The following is a 21,300-nucleotide window of genomic DNA, read 5'->3' as shown; positions in this document are numbered from 1 at the left end:
TATTGGCAGATTTATTTATTGAAATACTTTTCTAGTATTTGAAACAACTGGTTCTTGATTTCAAGCAGCATTTTAATTTCCAGCCAGCCAACGTATAAGTTCTGCAGCTGTCAGATTTGATCAGCTGTATAAAGTCAGATAGCAAGCCAGTATTAGTTAAATTACTGTTGAAAAACCTATCTTGTAGCAGTGGCTGTCAACCATGATGTTTCAAACATTTAGTTTGGTCAATGTCCCATTCATTATCATGGATGAGGCAGGATTAATCACAAATATACTGCAGCCAGCCACCAGGGGGAGATTGAGTCTCTTTTCCATCACTTTTGGGAAGTTGTCATGTCCATCTTGATATACAGTCTATGATGGCTAAATGCAGGACATGCTAAAAAATTGAAAAAATGCAGCTAGCTATATGGAAAGACATGGAAGACATGGAAAAACATGGAAGCATGGTTCACATTTTGCTGTGTAGAGAGGGTTAGCGCCAGTATTATATGTTAGATACTTCTGACTTCTACAACTGATACTTCTGGTGAATGCAAAGATATTGCTTTAAATAACAAGTTTAGCTTTGTATGCTGTAGAATAAACTTCTCCAAATACAATAATGAGCAGGTCAAAGAAATAAATGTTAGCCTAGTCTCTAATGGCTTCCAGGACTGGCTCCCACACTGTGGGTATACGAGTTGTGATTGGGGCTTTTTTAATGTAATCCCACAAGCTACTGTAGTTAGTTCATGACATGCCTCCTCCGCTTTCCACAGTCCTATATACATGGCTTCTACATGTGGAGAGATATGAAACTCCACAGACCTGCTGTCCCTAGTTAGTGTTTCTAAAACATGATTGTCCAACTGTTCTATTCAGGAGGGATTTAGCAAAAGGTCAAGAAGACTAAATCTCACAAATGTTAAGTTCTGATTTAAGCCATTAAGCTTAAACTGCACAGGGAACTGTGTTCTTCTTCTGACTCAATGAGTGAAATCCATTCAGTCAGCATTACAGGAGGACAAATAGTGTCCTGTCGTGAAGCTAATTATACAGAATAGATGACTGTCTGATTGGACGCAGCCAGTCGACAATGATTTATATGAGTCAAGACTAATCTATCCCACAATTAGTTTTGTGATCAAGATGCTTTCATAGATGTGGATGTGTTGTCACTGTAAACACAAGCAGACATGTATTAATACTGCTGCTCAGGGTGGAGGATGATTTAGCTTGTGGCGATCTCATCCAGGGCTCCAGTCCTCTATTTCCTCCCTTTTTTGACGATGAAGAGTGTTGTTTCTCGTCCCTCGTCATTCAAAACCAGCGATACGGCCTAAATTTAGCACTGCTTGGAAACTTGACCATCACACAGATTAGTGTCCGTGATGTGATGTCTTAAGATGGACTACAGCCGGGAACCAAACACAACTTGGGGCATAAAATAAGTCCCTCATTATCCTCTCATGTCATGTGTTTGGTGTGTATGTGTCAGTGTGTATATTTCATTTTTAGTCTTGAGTCCTGCATGAGCGCACACTCAGACGTGTGAAAGCACATATGCACCTTGACTCATACATAGTGTATATGTGCATAACTGAATGTATATGCACTCACATGAGTACTCACATAGCCCTAACCAGCCACACACAAACACACACACACACACACACACAAACAAATACACACATCAGGGCGGGCGGATAATGACGTAGGGTAAGACAGAGCACCCAGATGCACTGGCTGAATAGATTAAAGCATTCATCCAGTGACACAGCTGTGCTCTCTTTGATGCCAAGGCATGAAACTGCAGGAAATTTCGACAAAAGAGGGATGCAGAGACGTAGCTGATTAAAACAAAAAAGGAAAGAGAGAGAGAGATCCACTCTGACGTGTACAGCGTGTTAATGCTGTTTAACTTGTCAGAGCAGCAGCTGCAGGCCAGTGTTCCTGTGGTTGTGCCTATTAGATTGATTGATATACTTCTCTATTTGTGGTAAGCAACACAAAATCTTTAACTACTTACTATTATGTAGTTTACGGAGCCCCTGAAGGGTCACAGCGATTCTTTGAAGAATACATTTGTGTTCCCTCTAAATATGTTTCACATTAACTTGCAATAGTTTCCCATTCTCATCATGCAACACTGTCTTTTCTTTATAGGTGCACAAGTGTGCAATCATCTGTATCTGTGAAGTTGTCCAGTGACTGGTTCTGAATGAGTCTAAAGGCATCCTGCAGATCATGTACTGCATTCTTCTGCAGAGACCTCTTGATGTAAGAGTTTACTTTTACTTATTATAAAATAAGCAGTCGGACTATGTCAGCATACTTCATGGCCTGTTCAAAGTAAAATTCAACAACCTGATTGTTACTTCAGGGTTTGTCTGAAGGCCATGAAATGATATTGTTCCTGTCAGGTTGGTTGATATGTTTTACAGATCACGTCTGAAATCGAGGGAAAGGAGCAATAATCATGTGTGTCAAGGACAGATTAACACAAACTCAGTGTCACAGTTTCGAACACAAAACATTGCCTGTCGGGTTCAGGTCGGTCTGGGTTAGTTTTCTCTCAGAGTTGGACGGGCATAGACGGAAAAAAACGTCTGAAGTTGCAGTCTACTCCAAATCTGATCAGAAGGAATAGAACAATAAAAGGATTGTGAGGTAACACAAAATTATACTACAAATCTGATCAGAAGGAATAGAACAATAAAAGGATTGTGAGGTAACACAAAATGATGCGTTGTAAAGTAAAATGTGAGAGAACGCAAAAGTAACAAACCAGCAAATCTTTCAGAGGTGAACATTCACCTACCGTTCCCTTCCAGCCAGGGCGAGCAAAGAGGGGAATAAAATATTAACTCCCTGTGGTGAAGTAGATCGCAGAGTGGCTTCCCTGGGAGATCACCTTTGGTAAGTGTGAACTACGCTCACACTCACATATGTGTGAATGGTCCTAATCCTCAAAAATTGTTCTTGAGTTGACCCATCGGGGGTGACGTAATAATTAATGCCCAACTCTTCATATTTACCACAATATTCTGCACCTATAAAGTCATTGATTAAGTTTTTTAAAGCAAGATCCTGTATGAAAAGATGTTTCAGGAAGCATCAGCCTCATGCTTTTAAACTGACTTGCTAATTCATAGCTGAGTTAAAGCTATCTATTAGGGTAAAGGGAGTATAAAGGTGCAGCATATAGACTTGTTAGCTGTATGTTCTTCAAGGGACTTTAGTGTGTTACTGCTTGCCTAGGTTGAGGGTTCTGGTTGTGCAGCGTTCACAGCCCTGCCAGCATAGCTCTAATTAAACCTGGCACGAGTTTCTTTTAAACCCCCTGTGTGTTTAAGACAAAAAAAGTCTTCCGTGAGACGCAGGAAGAAGAGGAGGAAGAGGAAACTGCATGCTGCTGAAATATAAATGGGCGGCACATCTTTTTGTTGTTTTGGGGAATTTTAATGTAACAGAGCAAATGAAATAGTGGACCCCTGTGCTGGCTTCTGTTCAGCCAAGATCTCCAATTGATTTGCAAAGTCATTCTGAATTTATTTGTATATATTAGAAAATTGTGTTGTTACATTATCTGGTTAGAAATAGAGCGACCTCCGTCACCCAAAAAGTCCTGCAACAGAAACTAGGTCCTTCACTTCTTTCAGCTCTGTAAGCAGCCACGCTGTCTCTTTTGTAACGCTCCAGGAAAAAGGCAGTTTCCCTGATTGTGCAGTTATGCAGCATGCTACGATGCATTATGAATTATTTGGCTTTGTTTTTCCCCTGTCATTCTATTATCCTTCCAGCTAAGCCTCTTCATTTCCTCAGACAGCCGTGCCGTTGTGCATTTCCCTCTCTGTTTATCCATCTGCAAATGGACCATGCACTAGTGTGTGTGTGTGTGTGTGTGTGTGTGTGTGTGTGTGTGTGTGTGTGAGTAATAGGAAACGTTGTGTTTAAGAGTGATGATTGCTCTGGCCCTCGTGGTTTACAAGCAGACAAGGTAATGGCTGCTACTTTCTCTAAAGTGAGTCAGTGTTTGTGTGTGTGTGTGTGTGTTTGTACGCAGTAGGAAATGGACGTAAGAGCTGTCATGGTTTACAAGTAGTAGCTCGGGTTATTGAGGGCATCTTCATCTTCCTGAGCAACATTTTAATGTTTATTTTTAAAGTGTCTTTTTATGACAAAACAATCTCATCACAACACTCGTTTAGATGCAACTCTGGAGTATTCCACACGTATGGATTTTATGGTGATGAAGTTGGCAGCCTCATCAAAATTCATTGTAATTTTATTAGACAATGCGTCCTTGATTGAAGACAGAGATACACAAAAATGCCTCTCATTTCTTGGCCCTGACCATGGAAATGACAAATGTCACAGTCTGATTGTTGCTGACTTCTGAATGTTACTGTAAATGCGGAGTTTAGCCTCAGATGTCCTCCCTGGTCTAGGGGGGAATTCTGAGTTACTAGAGCAGACACTAAGCTAGATGAACATGCCAACAATTGCAGCTTTTGTTAGAGCAGCGTTACACACAGTTCGATCAATTCCTTACATCTTTGCTCTTGTGTTTTCTTTTTTTTAATCAATTCATAATTTCCAAGCTCTATTGATGCATCTTGCTCTTCAGGTGCATGCACGTTCGCAATGTGTAGAAATGTGAGGCTTTACTGGCCTTCAGTATCTCTAGTAGAGCTGGATAATATTATCAATTTTACCCACCAATTTGGGCCTTTAACAGACATATTGGAATTTATGTTTATGATTTATCGATATGCACCAATATAAAAAGTTAAAAAAAAAATCTATACATTGTTTCTCAAAGACTGTCTTTGAAAAAGCAGACATGACCATGAAGGAATCTCATCTCATCTCGCTCATGCCAGTCACTGTCAAAGCATCTGTGTGAAATGTGTGTGTGGATGTGCCACCATTTATTGATAGTCGTTTACATATTGAAACATGATGAGCAATATATAAATTTGTCATCTAAAAGCGAATTTCTCATATGGATTTGTATTTAAGTCTGTTAGTTGGATGTTATAGAAAGACTCCATAGCATGAAATACAAATACCATGAATGATTTGAACAGATACGATTTTAAAGAGTTGTTAGAAAGGGAAAGACTGAAAGAAAAAGGAATGAAGAAAAAAGGATGGGGAAGAAATATAAGTTGAATTTAACTGTGTCATGTCTGTTACTAAGAACACACCCCGTCTCATTCTGTATTGGGTGCACATCTGATTGTAACAGGCTCTGACAGTATTATCTTCTATTACTTTGTGTTCGTGGTAATACTGAAAAAGCTTTTACTCCTTTTACACTGCCTTAACGTTAAGAAGAAGCATTTCTGTACAAAATTAGTGCATTAGAGCATGTGGAATGTCTTTTTCTGGTCAACATAATTTTGCATTTATCATTCTAGCTGTAAATAGACATATACTTTATATAAACATGTAGGACAAGAAAGCTCCGCAAAAGTGAAGCCAAAGCATCTTGATCACCCCCCTGGTGACTGCCATTTACCACTAAATTGCCCCTCATAGATGTTGAATGCAGTAAATGTAAGTCGCTTTGGATAAAAGTGTCTGCCAAATGACATGGAATGTAAAGTGTAGACATATCGTTCATCTTTATATACAGTCTAAGAAATAGACTTTTCATATAGGCTTTCATTTTTAGTAACCTACTAAATGACTCAAAATGTTGTGACCCTTCTAATTAAAATGAGTAGTTGCAATAGTTGCAAAAAAGAACGAAGCAAAATGTCTATAATTAGAGAGAGAGAGAGTTCAGTTTAAGAAATTGTATTCTTTGGGACCCCTAAGAGTGATCTTTGGCGTTTCCCGATCCCCGGATTGAAAACCTCTGCCTCAGACACTGTGGAATCTGGTCACATCGCTGCTGGTGGGTATTACCAGCAGGAATTTGTGGCTATGTGGGGTGTGGATATATGTGGCTTTTTCCACGGAACTTAGGCCTTTGCACTAACTCTCACACACACACACACACATATTTGTGCACACACTCGCATATCGACACACAGTGGCCCTAATCCGGCGCTGTTATCAGTGAGCATCAGTGTGTGAAGTCATGTGGACTGGTATGAGTTTGCGGCTGAGACTGAAACACCGCACAGCTGAGATCCGCGGATGAGAGCATCTCCGCTGGACGCATGTCATCGTCTCACACCCCGGCCCACCACTGCCTAGCAGCCCACATTAGCTCAGAAGCTGTTTGGTGGAGAGGGAAGGGAGGCTATATTTAGCATTTTGTGTAGTCAAGAGGCGTTGCAGTCAGGAGACCAGTCAAAAAATATTTTTACAGCACTATCTAACTGTAACTGTACTAATCCGACTTCTCCGGAAACTAAAATCACATCTAGTATTCCATTTGTTTTATCTTCTCGAGTACAAAGAGACACTTTGTTTGGCGCTCCAGAGACTTAGTGAACCGATTTTTGTTAATCCACAAATGTTTGTTTCAGCTGCTATTGAACTCCCTTTTATTGAAGTAAACAGGCCTGTGTGTCTCTGTACGCATCATCTATGGAGGGTCGAGGATTTGTTCCACACTGGTATTGAACGGCATCGGCTTAATTGCTCGACATGACACACAGTAGATAAATCTGACCCCAATGTCTTGTCATGTCAGTCTCTATTTGTTTGGATCATGACTCAATTTGTGTCGTCTACAGGCATTTACAAGATAAATTCATCACCTCAGCTGCCAGGCACCTTTTTATTCATCTGTTACACTGCCACATGCATCTATTTCATTTTGTTCATCCATAATGACAGCGTGTCAACCTCTTCCAACTAAATAAAATGCCCGCACAAACTGAAAATTCATTAACATAACATATAAATTCAAAAGGTGAAGCTGTTTTAAAGAGTGACCGACAGTGTTACCGTACCTTGATGAAAGCGCCATGAAGAGGGATGTGTCGTATTGATTGATGCTGAGTCAGGTGTTCGTTTTGTTGGACTGGATAAGTTTGGAGGGTTGTTAATTGGAGCATTTATTGAGTAACAACTTTGGGCCTTTGCCTAAATTGACTTGTCCCTTGTTGGCTCAATAGAGCTGATGCTTTATAAACAGTGATTGTTTTTTTCCCGTTCTGTCGATCAAAAACTTTTTATGGCTTTTAAAAAAAAGTATTTTATACAGCACTGCATGTTTATAAACAGCATCAGATCTACTGTATGTAATGAGGATATAACAGTTTTTATAGACAGACTGCATTTCCTTGAATATTGGTTAGGGTGCTTATATCCGTTTTCCAATTCAGTTAAAAGGAAGGCATTGGATTCACCACAAGCGAGTCGGGGGGGTTGATGATGCTTCTAACATGTGACAGACGCAAAAAAGAAAACAATATCTCCAGGTGAAAAAAGCAGTGAGACACATAGAAGACACAGACGAAGATGTCTTATGAGCCGAAAACTGTGCCGGGTTGCTGTAAACAGGTTCACGTGATCTCCACAGCGGAGTTAATATGTTGCTCTTTGTCTCTGTCAGCTGCACCGGGCTGTTCCACCTCTTACCTGAATTATTCTGAGGATTTGATGCTGTTGTGAATGCGTCTGTGCAAAGAACAGACGCCCCTCCCCCCCCGCTATGTTGTGCATGTGTGAAAGGCAAACTGCAGCTAAAGTCTGTGGCCGATTCTCCGGATTTTACCCGGAGGTCATGTCGGAAACAGAACTCAGTATCACTCTGATATGGTTTTGTTGGACAGCAGATAGAACATTGGGAACATTGTTTCCAACAAAATTAAACCAATAAGCATTTCAGGCCATGCATTGCAGTAAAATGTATTAGGATACTGAGAATGAATCGCTGCCTTAAAATGTCTATGGTATACAATGTATTAGTGAGCATGTAGACAACTTGTCTGGTTAACTGTCTATTGAGCCTCAATCAGGTCAGTCTTTGGCAACCACAATGCATTAAAGGACCAGAGGGTGAATTATTCTTGCGTGCATTGAAATCTGGACATTTTCCTGAAATTTTCCAGAGGGGCTGTATGTGAGCACGCTGAAAATGGCTTAAGAGGGAAAAGCTTTGTTTTGTAACAAGATTCATTGCTGCTCTGTCTTTGTCACTTGAGCAAGAAGTCTCGTCTTGCTGTCATATGTGCTTGATTGAACCCAGATTAATCTAGACAAAAGATGGCCCTTCTCTTTACATTACTGAGCTCTCAGTAGCACAGAAGCAACTTCCTGTGTTCAGGCCCAGCGAGAAACTGGTAATCTGGGTCAACAGGTATAAGCTTGCACTTACCATGCACAGCTGAAGACAAGCGAGGTGGAAGAGGAGGCAGTGGAATATAAACACCCCTCAGAGGGAATGGGTTTGTAGAGGAGGAGGAGGAGGAGGTAAAGAGGAAATGGTGGCAAACGATTGGTCCGCAGTCCTTAGTGGGGATCTGATCAATGTTTTATAAGTATCACTACTCTGTTTGTAGGTTAGCCTATCTTTCCTTTGCCATGTGTGGGCTAATGGTGGAGCTGTGAGATGCACTGGACTGCACTGTTGAGATAACGCCCTGCATTGTTCGTGTGCATTGTGTTTTCTCAGTACAATTAATCTGTAATACAATTAACCGACATTACCTTCAATTTAGAGAGCATGGAACCAATGAGACTGAACAGTGCTGTTGCCAGATAAGATTAAGGTTTCTATGGTTGCAATTTTATGGAGCAGATACAGATATATTTTTAGATGTTTTCATGTTTCAGCAGAAAGGTTACAGGTGACCTAAGCTTAAATGTCAATAATTTTAAAGAAATATTTCAGAACAAATGTTTGATATTAAATAAGTCAGATATTACAAATTAAGCTGGTCGTTGATGGAAAATCAAGATCCACATGTTCTGATTCGCCTGCTTCCTTTCTCAACATTATCTCGTCATTCCTTCTCTTTACTCACCTTCTTTATCTCTTCCTTTCTGTCCACGAGTGTGTGCTCACATTACTTTTTGCTCTGTAAAACCAGGTCACCCTGGTGCATCTCGCCGCTTCATGTGTGTGTGTGTTGCTTTCTGAGGATTAAAGTTCATAGTAGAACTGGTCCAGAGCAGCGGTGTAAACTGGATTGTCCTCTGCCACTATGGTAAAAATCCCAGGCAGCATCATCTGTCAGAGCGGACGTTTTGCTCTGTGTCCTTGGCTGAGATGTGAGGGATTGATATGCTGTCAGAGCGACGTTATTCAGCTCATAAAGAGCAGGCCTTGCCACAACTTTTACAGAGGTTCAACCCCTGATACATCCGCCAGTCAGATCGACCCTGTGCTTCCGTTTCATAGATCGCAGTCAGACAGTAACACTGACACGTGGCCTTTGAATGAAGAGGCAAATGCTAATCAGGTGACCAAGCCCTCCCACATGCAGCTATATATAGGTCATAGCTACGATCTCCCTCATGCTAACATGATGTGCATGAGTTAGAGCGATACTCTGCATCTATGGTGTCTTTTTTCCCAGCAGAAACTGACATTTTTTAACAAACCAAGTTTAAGGAAGAATTTAAAGATTTTTAATTTAAATAAAAATAGTGAATAGAATACAACATATTATCTATTATCTATCAGGTGAAGCGTAGTGAAGGTCAGTTATAAGACAATCATGTCAATATGAAAAAGACTCATGTTGTTTTGACTTTATTCTGTGTTTCCTGCTCTTGAAACACTTTGGCCACTGTTACCACTTCAAATCAAACATATATTCTGTCTTATCCACGCTCTCACATCAGGAAACCTGCTGGTTCGACCACTTACACACGCCTTACCCCAGCAGTTTTTAGGGTGGAGAATATTTCAACATTACAATATACTGTACACATAAACACAGACTCATGATGCCATGAAGTGGCTGCCTGTACAAATCCTTAACGTACGTCTTTTATTTCTCTGCCTTAACCATTTTCCCATAATACCAGGGGGGAAGGCTTCTTGCAGAGCTATCAATAATAAACGATTAAGCTGAGAGTTTAACATCCTTGTGTAGATAATGGGGTGGAAAGGAGGAGGCTTTCAAAGAACAGAGTGCTTTTAGCCTAGAAACCACAGGCAGGAAGTGCTCGGTTTTTAATGGTCAGAGGCTGAAGGTGCCGGCTTACTGTTCAAGCATCATTTCTTACACGTGTTAAAGGGTTTCTTTCAAATTACAACCATTAGTGCTAATGGACAGTATTAATTTAATGTATCATATACATGTGTGTCATTTAACATATGATTAAATTATTACTCAATATTCAAATTGTTTTTTTAAAATGACTATAAGTATGTAAAGTGGAGAGCGATTATTATTTTCAAATAATGCATAATGGTATAATTTACACAAAGCAAATCCAAGTAGCATTAATTGATTGCTTTTCTCGGTGGGGGGGCAGAACAAGCTGAAAAGCTGGTAAAAGGCTTCCACACTAAGTCAAAGATGAATACAATCTTAATTTTAGGTGGCAAATAAGCATTGCTTCAACATTAATTAATGACACTAGTGCAGTGTCTGTTTGGGATGTGTGGTTAGCTTTGCCTGTGTTCATGCTCTGGAGGTTATTGAGAATAATTCCTTATCATTAATGAGTCCTCCTCAAAAACAGTTCTACATAATTTCACTTTCTTTTTGTGTGTGTGTGCTTGATTTGTTTGTAGAGCTTTCCTGTCTGGTTTACCTGCAATGAAGCCATTGTGCATTCAATTCACCCCGTTCCCACTGACAGCAACAGACTGCTGGCCGCCTGTTTATTCAAATGTTATTATCATTGAACGTATGGTGTCTCCAAACGGCACTGAATTTACCCATAAACATGCCAAGTTTGAAGCCGATAAGATGGGCTGTCGTTGAGTCATGAGTTCCACATACAGACAGACAGAGATTTCTGGAGGTATGATTTCATTGTGTTATTCAGACCTGCTAAACTGAAAAATATGTGCTTTTCAAACAACAACTGTTTGTGACCTAAACATGCTAAAACCCCAGACATCTTGACCTCACATCATCAAATCCAATTACCTGGTGACTGGAGGGTCTGGGTTAAATTTGCCAGACAGCTGGGGACACTGAGTTAAGTGAATTAAGAACTTAAGCCCAGCAGTTCGAGTGAAATGACCAACAGATTGCGATTTTAAGTCATTCTGCCACAGTGAGTGCTTACGTTTGTGACTCCTCTTGCCCTGGCCGATGATCCTCTATGCACTCAGACAATTTGGGATTATACTTGATATCTGTAGTTGTAGCTGTAAACACCTCTTTAATACTACAATGTGCAACACTGAGCAAAAAAACTGAAAGATATAGACTGTGCCATGCACTGTATTAAAACTGTATTAAGTAAATAATATACTTGCATTGGTTATTTCACGTTAATACAAATTCATAGATTTATTTTACTGATAAGAGCATACGTTTGTATTGTTTAACCAGGAACCATTATGATCACAGAGCAAAATATCTTACTTCCTGCCATTTATTTATATAGTGTGTCTTAAGTGGTTATCCAATGTAGAGATTCATCCACTCAGACTGTGGCTCATTCAGCATCAATAGCTGACCATCATGCAAATCGACATAGACGTGCACACTACACACACAAACACACACACACACACACACACACACACACACACACACACACACACACACACACACACACACACACATACACACACACACACATACACACACACAAACACACACATACACACACACATTCGCACGCTCTTCCAGATGCTAACGTAAACAAATAGTCAGAGTTCCCTACATTATTCCCAGTCCCTGTCTTCATGTCAGACTGTTTCTCATTGAGATGGCGAGTCTATCAAAAGGCGGCCCTCAGTTAAAAAGAAGCATTTGTCTCCCCAGGCTGGATGTGGATGATGTCTGCATACAGATGTTTGCCCCCGAGCTCTGAAACTAATAACATATGGCGAGAGTCTTCTCTTCACGTGCCAGATACAAGGTTATTCCTTCATTCTTTATCAGTAGCTTCTGCTGTCCAGATAAGAAACATGTCTTTATCTACCAAATTCTTTTTAAATGAATGTGTTGGAAAGCTGCATTTTTTAAGTTTTGGTTTAGACCATGCAAAAGGTGTGTTGCATCACAAAATATTAATAAAAACATCTAACTTCCTACAGAAGCAGAGGCTGTGACACACACACGCACACACCTACAGGTTGCAAGAATACAGTATCTCGGATATCTATCTAATACACATCCATAAAGCACATCTTTAAGTCATGGATGTCTTTGCAAACAGGAATTGCTAATAGATAAATTGGCTAACCTTTAAATTAGCAGTTTACCAAAATGTAAATAAACATTGGCTAAAAAAGAAACCAAATATAAGACGTGGTTTATTTAATATTGAGGGCCCCTTTTTGTTCAAACTTGCTCTAAGTTGATCCATTCTGTGCAGTTATTCTGCTAGAGAATTAAATGGAAATTAATCATTTAAATGATGATGACTCATACCGCAGAATAGGGGGTTTAAGGACTAATGTTTACATCTACTGCTCCTTCACTTTGAAAGGATACAGGGAGGCATGTATGTCAGACACATCTCACTTGAAGTAGACCCCAGAACATGCTGGAGGGATAACATATTCCATCTAGAACACCTCAGGAGGAGCTGGAGGAGGTGGCTAGGGATAAGGATGTCTCAACTAATCTACTAAGGGCCCAGCATAAGACCTAGACCAAGATAAGTTGTAGAAAATGGAAGGCTAACTCAGGTGAACCAGTAAAAGCTGACTCCCCTTTCTATTTAGTTTATTACATTGTGAGGCAGAAGTAATAAAATAGTTGAAACTAGAAGTAACTATAGTGCCTGACTGATTTGTATTATTGATCAATTCCAAAAAGAAAATAAGAGAGTAATACACTTCAAAAATAGATAACAAGTGGCCGATGTATTATAAAAGAAATGCGCAATGATTCCTAAGAAGGAATTATCAAATCCTCACGTCAAATACATGTAATTGAGGCTTGATATTTTAAACAAATACAACCAAATATATAGAGTAAAACATTTTTTGCTTTATTGTGCGTTTAAAATCAAAGACACCCTGCTTCACACATCCACATGGTTACACATGTGTGCACACGCTGACAGCGACCTACTCCTCTGTCCTCAGGACAGTGGAGATCTCATTTAGATAGCTCTCCTGATCTGTCAGTGCCTCCCAGACTCACCCTTTCCCGGCTATATTCATCCATTGTGTTTCCACATGAGGAGACAACAAGCCGATAGTGAGAGATCCAAGGGAGACTCGAAAACCCCGTCTGAACTGGACGTCTCCCTTTCACACTCTCTCTCACTGTGTCTTGCATTAACTTGGAGTCGCACCACCAAAATTCACAGCCCACAACTTGTTTGCACTTAAAGACTTTGCCAGAAATATCATTTATCTCACTTGAAAGCATTTGTCATGTGACAGTTGAGACGTAGCCACCAATTAGCCATGGCGTGTGCTGTATTGATGCTTTTAAAGTGTGGGGTACTTAGCATAGCCAAAACAGCTGCCATAATAGCTGTCTCTTTCTCTATTTAGTGTGCTCCTTGTGTTTTGCAGAGAGAGAGAGAGAGAGAGAGAGAGAGAGAGAAAGAAAGAGGGAGGGGGTGAGAGGGGGTGAGAGAGTGTGGTATGTGTATTTATATCCAGTAGTGTAGGGTGTGTAGAGGGGTGTATCAGCTGCACGAGTCTTTTAACCATCAAACACATTCTTTCTTCCCTTAATGTTAAAGCAGGAGGCTGATAAAAAAAATCTAAACACTGTAAGATGCAGTATGTCCTAACCATTTTTCATTATCTTGATCTCATAGCAAAGTCTGGATCATTAAATGCCCTTTAGAGTTGTTTTTGGGTTAATCATCATATTATTAATGTCCTTAACTTTGTCTCATAAGACAACCCTGTGTCTACCGTATGAAGACATGTATGAATAAAACTAGTCTTCAACAGCATTTTGTATTAAATTTTATGCTGTGGGATAAAGTAAAATTTGAGAATACAATAGGAAAATTTGAGCCTCTTGATGACATTTTGTAACATATAACAGCCGCAAAACAAAACTAAATGATAAGGATGAAAATATGTAGGGATGAAATAGACGTGTCATTTACAGACAGTGAGATTTGAGAGCTTTTGGTGATGAGGTCACGCGCTGGTGTCAATATGCTGTAAACAAAAACAAAGATTTCCACTGTAGAATGTAGGTTTTGTGCTGCTTCCTATACATGGTCTGCTCAGACACACCCCTGTCCTGCTGAAAACAACTTATGTCTAAACATGTGGAACACACGAGGGGAACCTCAGTCTGGTGATAAAGCTCTGCTTTGAACAACCAACCATCAACCCCAGTCTCCTCCCTGTGACTTAACTTTGTAGAATTAAGTCAAACTTTGTGGACTGTGAAACTTTTTGGACTATAAAATATGTATAATGTATGAGGATTAATGTTTCATCCTAAAATAAATTATTTAATGTCATCACTTTGCTATAGCCTTGAACAGTGTCTTTATTTCTACAAAATCTCTACTTGAAATGAAGAGGGAAGACAAACTGCACCTTCAAAGTTGTCTGGAAGTCTATAACATTGTCCCGTGTGTCGGTGTTTGTGTGGTTGTGTGTGCTTTTGTAATTTTTCATACTACATGAGATGATAAGTAACACAATGCAGGAGCTGGATAAACTCAATAAAGCTGGCTTATCTGGTTTCTGTCCAAAATCTACTCAGATGTTCAGCAGTGTAGAGGTGTGTTACGTACCTTTTTCCACAAACTCTGTCTCTGAGGGAATTTACTGTAGAGTGTGATCCTCACATCTTAGTTCTCTTGTGTCCTTGTGTGTGTGTTTGTTTTTGTGTGTGTGTGTGTGTGTGTGTGTGTGTGTGTTTGTGTGTGTGTGTGTTTGCCCTCAGCAGAGGGCCTCTCCGTGACTGCCACCGCTAAACGTCCCCTTAGCGTCGGCAAGCGGCCAGGCTCCGTCACAGCCGCTGACTGCAGCAGCTGTTTCCCTCTCTTTCTTCCGTCTTATCTCCTCCATCACACTATTTGTCTCCCTCTGTGTGATTTGCCCTGTGAAAGAGGCAGCGATAGGGCGCCTGGTGGTGCTGCACTTGACACCAAAGTTGATATCCACACAAGTGGGCATCAGTGGGAGACATTTGTGTGTGGGTGTGTGTGTGACAGAGTAAGGCAGGACACAAACACCAGTATGTGGACTGTGGGAACACAGACGACTTGCGCTCCCTTGTTGTTTTTGTGGTTCAGTTGACAGACAGGTGGGAGGAGGACGATGAAGGTCACATTGCAGGGTGGTAAGTTTGGGACGCAGCGGGTCTGTCCCTGTTAGACAAACAATGAAAGGGAAATGGGAGGGGTCTGGGCTTAAGCTGTCTGGCCGTGCCTTGGCTCGGGGCTGCTGGCTGCTGGCGTCGGCACTTTTTCCCTGCCCTGTACATCTCACATTGGGAGTTATCAGAGCATGCAGGCAGCAGGAGTCACAGCAGCAGCAGCAGACCAGGAGTAGTAGTAGTAGCAGGAGCTCACTGGGAGCTGCAGAGGGTCCTGGATCTGACCTGATTTGTCAGTTCGATGAAGTCACTGAAGTGTCGCTCCTCTTGGGAATTGCTGGTATTAATTCAGCAATCATGGTTGAAGCAGGGGACTCGCTGTTTCAGGTTTCGTTGAAAGAAAATTGAGGTGCATAATGGATTTAACAGGAGTGCAATTTCACATCTAAACACTTGTGAGGAGGCTCTGATTGTCCCGGACTCCCTCGTCATGGCTTATCCCGAGCATTTTGATTGGCTGAAAGAAACCATCAATTTGTTTCCAGGTAAGAGGAGAGAAAACTTCTCAGCATGTTGTAAACAGTATGCGAGTGATAAAAAGCTTCTCTGGCTGAAGTTGTTTACCGCTCTACAAATACATCCAGAGGGAATGGAAGGTGCGATCCAACGTCTGTGTTAACAGTGTTTTGGGCCAATTAAATCATCTGAAGGAGCGAGGTCTTGGGAGAACGAGTGGACCCAAATGGGACAGCGCCGAACAGCAGACTAGGGAGCGGGGCAGGACAAAGAGGCGAGCAGTCACAGAACCGAGACGCTAATGATGCAGGAGCAAATTTCGTCTCGCTTTGTGCAGCTTCTGTCATTCAAACCACGTAAAGCCACACTGAGGAAAAGAATCGTACCTTGAGTGAGAATGTTCCTTCAGGTTTTTGTTCTTTTGGCTCTGAAACATTTTACCTTTTTAATTAAATTCCTCCACTTCCCTGTAGCAGCGAGCGAGGGAGGGAGCGTCGCCCCTTCTTCCACTTGTTTATCAGCAGGAATTTGTGTCCTTTTCATGTTGCATTTTAAATTATGCATGAAATTTATTTGCATATGTTGTGTATGAGTGAATGCTTTGCATCTCAATACCAGCTTATGCCTCTAAATTACAATCTAAAGGATACAAAATAAATGTGCTGTTTTGAAAACACGATTACGCCATGCTGAGTGCTAACTTGCGCATGGGAAACAAAAATAGATGCATATTACGTACAAGGCACAAGTCGACACCAACACACACACACACAAACGCAATGAGTCCAAGTTTGACTGTAGCATGCATGGGGCAGCTTCCAGTGAAAGTGTGTGTCTGTTGAGGTGTTGTTGTACAAAAGGGGAAATGCCTGTGGAGGCTCAGATGGTGACAGATGGCTTGGAGACAAATCAGCCTGGGAGTCAGGATCTCTGCCCTGGGACTAGTCGCCCCTTTAAGTAGGTTTGTGTGTATGGGTTGATATGCATGTGTTTGCGTGTGTGTTGTCCAGGTTCATCCACTATATATATATATATACTGATGTGTTTGCATGCATGACTGAGTCTGTTTTGAGTGTAATGGATGTGAAAGTCATGGTTTGTGTATATGTACACATGGTTATATAATGTTTCTCGTAACATCATGCACAAGTCAAATTTTTTTGTTATTCAAGCTGCACTCCGCACCAGAGCCCTTAGAGCTGTGTTTTATGAGTGAATACACACAATACACACAGTCACAGCTCACGCCAGTGTTACACACTGTGACACGCACAGTGCAGAATAATGCAGTTTCATAATCTCTGCCGTATATTGACAGGTGCAATTTTTCATCGGAGTGACATTGCTGCTCTTTGGCAGAATAACCTTGCAGGCATTAAGTCTGAAACTTCACAAAGTGCTCCACAACCTGCCCATAAATTACAGCTGAAGAGGTGCTTATGTGGCAACCAGGAGAGGTTGAGCAGTACATATATTTCTATGGCCTCTGCACACAGGCAATTCCCAGTGGCCGCTACCCTTAAAGTACACTTCAGTCCAAACCAGTTTCAACTGTTGTAAGAGGGCGACTGCTAAAAGCCCTGCAGGAGTAAGGCATGACTGCCTATACGTTCACCTCCATCTGTTGTCTTACATGCATTCACTATGTGTGTATGTGTGTGTGCACATGTGTTGTTGTGTGTCTTAGCAGTTGAGCATGGCCTAGACTACTTAAGCCCCACTAGCCTTTAATAATCTCATTCCCAAGATGTACCAACTAGGTCAGGGCCTTCCATGTGGCTGCGCACAGACCACAGAGACGGGGAAACAGGGTGTTCCTAGTACATTTTATCCATCATGAAATTCAATTTTGATAAAAGAAAGGAATATTTCAACCCAGGTGTTTACTTTCAGGTTTTGGATTCTTTGATTCTGTCAGGGGAGACTGTGTCTCAGGAGATAAATCGGGTTGTCCACTGAACGGAAATCTTGATTCCTTTTGATGGTTTGATTTTGACATGAAAATCAGTACAAATATGATTGAAAAATCAATTTTATATATAAATTTACAAATCGGCCACTATATTGTTATCATAACTATTGTTTTACCTCCTAATATCTTAATATAAATGCTAGAAAAGCCTCTGTATTTTCATATAGTTAGCTGGACATGCTAATATTTGAAGCTAACATTACAGCAGACGTACTCATTTATCAATTAGCTCTTGTATTATTGGTTATTGGCTCAGATTGGGATCCAGCATTATGGGATGTGCTTTTTTTGTGTGTGTTTGTGTTGCTCTTAGGTAACAAGGGCTTCAGCTACTGCGTGTGTCAGATGATGATTCAGTGCAAGGCTGCAATCAAGCCTCATTTAGTCACTGTGTGTCTCAGTGTGGTGACTGCAGAGAGCCACTTTATAGCCGATGTTTACCAAATATTTGAGCATTGCCTTCTGTCACACTTGTCTCTCCCAAGAGTTGTTTTTCAGCCTTATCCTTGATGTTGTCTTTATTGACATTATCTTGGGAAATAAATTTCAAATCTCAAATTTAAACCGCTGAAGCCGTTTTATGCCTGCTCTAAAAATAGTAACAAAGTCAGTAGCCTGGGGTCGATTTGTGTAGATTCGGTGGACATCTGCCAAAAGTGGAGAGGGTTGCTGACATGTCTGCGTTGCATAATAGAATTGTGGCTCAGCACAGGCTGTGGACTGTTTGACATTTCTTTTTGATGGTTATCTGGAACCCTGTGAAGAGTATTAAAGTTGGGTTTTTAAGTTTAATCAGACAATGGAATGGAACAAGAGAGACAAATGCCATGTGTGTTTTCCAGCCTACCTATCTTTTTGTTCGTTAAATCTGTAACTCTAGATAGTTTCTATAAGTTGTTGGGTATAACCCCTCTGGGCTATAATGTGATATGGTGGAGGTTTTCGTTGGATGCGCCCAGCCCTTAGATATATTATTGTAACTCATTTTACTAATAACGACACAGTTAAAGATTAAAAAGCATTTATCACAATAAATGTAAAATGTTCTACTCTGGCTAAAACACTTTATATATTTTCTTTTCTCTAAAATAATGCACATTTTGTACTTCTCAAAATTACACACTTAAAATTACACACTTACCCACAATCTTTCCTTGCAGACGTAGAGGACATAGTTCTCTAAACCTGCCTGTGGAATGATCTTTCCACCTGATCCAGTATTGAGCTTTCTAAAGGCGGCAGTGTCCTTCCTAATCATCTGTTGTGCTATGATTGTGTTGAAGGCTTAGAAGGGCATTTGACTTTGTTAGTTGGTTTGGTTCGATGTAGGGTTCCCCAGGTACCCTTTGTCTGGGGTCCCTGAAGTCCCTTGAAACAGTCTTCTTCATGAGCAGTGTGAAAGAACTGAAAGTTTGAAAGCAACAGTTAATGAGGAGGGTGGGGTGTAGCCAACAGGCAGATATTCAAGATAGTAAATCCTCAACTGGTTTACCCTCCATGTTTACTCAAGTGTAGGTTTCTTGTTTGTTTTGAGTATAATGCACATGTACAATATATGTTAATGCAGGAATTAGTGGTATGGACTGCCACTGCAAACGTTATCTGTAAGCCATAACAGAGGCGGGAGAGGAAAATTAAGAAAGGGGAGGAGGAAGAAGGAGGACTTTGTTTTGCTCTGAGGACAATGCCTTCTAGAAGGAGGGGACACAATAGGCTTCATTCACTGGCACAACAACAACAGCATGACATTTTGTTCCTGTGACTGGACATCATGCACCCACCCAAACCACAGTGGGATTTCCAAACAGTGACTCTTGGTATGGAGGCAGGAGCAGTGCAGCTGCCATTCACGCTGTGCCTCTTACAGTAGCTGCATGCTGTAAACCACTATCACAACTCGTCTTTTTTTGCTTCAGTGCATCAGCCTGTTTTTAGGATGTTTATATTATATAACCAGAGTGGTCACTTGGTTTTTGTAGCTTGTTCATTTTTGTGTTTGTATCCTGCAGCTTTTTGGGGCAGAGCGTGGCTTGCTACAGAGCAGCAGAGTGGGTAACAGCGCAACACCAAACCTTCCGTATAAAACCAGCATTCGCAGCCAATCAGCCCTGGGACGCTTGAACCATGCAGCTTGCAGCCCTGATTGGCACAGCCTAATTGATTGCTGGGCTGATTTTTTAATTGTCAGAATGATTATTAGGGAGTAATAAATAGTTGGCAAGATATTTGATAAATCTTGATGCTAATTTGTTCCTGCACACTCTTGAAATATTGATTTTTTATTTACTATGATAAGTTTTATGATGCATTTTATGGTTTGCTTGTTAAGTTGAGCTGGAGGGAAAAAAAAACTGTTTTCATGACATTTTCAGCTTTAAAAAACCTTACATGGAGGAGTCATTAATCAAAACTCTGAACACAGTACGCAGCTTCTCTTTAAAGACCCGATCCCTGTGCTAATTAGATGTCCACAACAGCAATTGCTTGAACCCTGGTGCGTGCAATATTACTGTATATGATGCATGTCTCATGTTACATTATATTGTCGGATTTTCAATTTGATGAAGCATTGATTCAAACTGGATTAGCAATACTCGCCTGTGTCCACGCCGCCTGATAGTGTCACACCACCTACATACAGCATTCATAAGAAGGGACCCAATTCTGGTGGCGTCTCCTGTGTGGACTGACTAGACTGCGCAGGTCGAACTGAAATGAAACAATACAGTCTACAGCGCTGACAGAGCTGCAGTTTGACCCAACAAGAATGTTTCAATGCTCATTGGTTTACCCAGTAGTTTAAGCTTGATTCTTCAGCATTGAACGTCTTGTCACTTCATCATTACCTCTTCAAAAAACAGATTGCAATGAAAACTGGAATAGATTGGCCCGAGAGGGATCCACCCGCTGGATCGGGGAATTGTGGGCCTGCATTTAGAGAAGCCTTCGAAATGGGAAATGCTTCAAATGGGGCCTCCGAAGGATGCAGCTCTGAATTGATACACGGCTAATGTCATAGTGCTAGACAGGAAGTGGAGAACAGTTTGAGGAAGACAGATTGAAATGAAAGGCGAGAAATTGTGTTGGCTTTCAGATTAAGAGTTGCAGTAATGAGTGTTAATCTTCAGCTCTCTTCTTTCGTTGTCCAGGTTTGCCAGGGTTTTCCAGCATGTTTGGGAAGAAGAAGAAACGGCTGGAGATCTCTGCTCCGTCTAATTTCGAGCACCGGGTCCACACGGGCTTCGACCCGCGGGAGCAGAAGTTCACCGGGCTGCCACAGCAATGGCAGAGCCTCCTGGCGGATACTGCTAACCGGCCCAAGCCCATGGTGGACCCCTCCTATATCACCCCCATCCAGCTGGCACCAATGAAGGTAGAGAGTGAATAGACAGAGGGCGTCAGGCCTGAGCACTGGGGCACAATTCAGTAACAAGGACTCTTCATTCTTCTGTTTCTCACCCACATCCTTCCTATCTCAGTCTTTATGTATGAATTTAGATTTGCACAATCCTCATCCCTTCC

The 21,300-nt window shown here is 41.1% G+C and overlaps 1 protein-coding gene across 1 annotated transcript in view; it reads left to right on the top strand.

Moving 5' to 3' along the window:
• The first annotated feature begins 15,534 nt into the window (after positions 1-15,534).
• Positions 15,535-21,300, top strand: part of pak5 (p21 protein (Cdc42/Rac)-activated kinase 5) — a 37,600-nt gene continuing 31,834 nt past the window's right edge. Inside the window, exons 1-2 of the mRNA XM_062411110.1 lie at positions 15,535-15,835; positions 20,928-21,151. Of these exons, the coding sequence (XP_062267094.1) occupies positions 15,781-15,835; positions 20,928-21,151 (279 nt within the window). The 5' untranslated portion in view covers positions 15,535-15,780. The remainder of the gene's footprint in view (positions 15,836-20,927; positions 21,152-21,300) is intronic.

Source organism: Platichthys flesus, chromosome 18 (genome assembly GCF_949316205.1).
Source record: "Platichthys flesus chromosome 18, fPlaFle2.1, whole genome shotgun sequence".
Taxonomy (NCBI): Eukaryota; Metazoa; Chordata; class Actinopteri; order Pleuronectiformes; family Pleuronectidae; genus Platichthys; species Platichthys flesus.
This window is presented reverse-complemented; position numbering and strand designations above follow the sequence as displayed.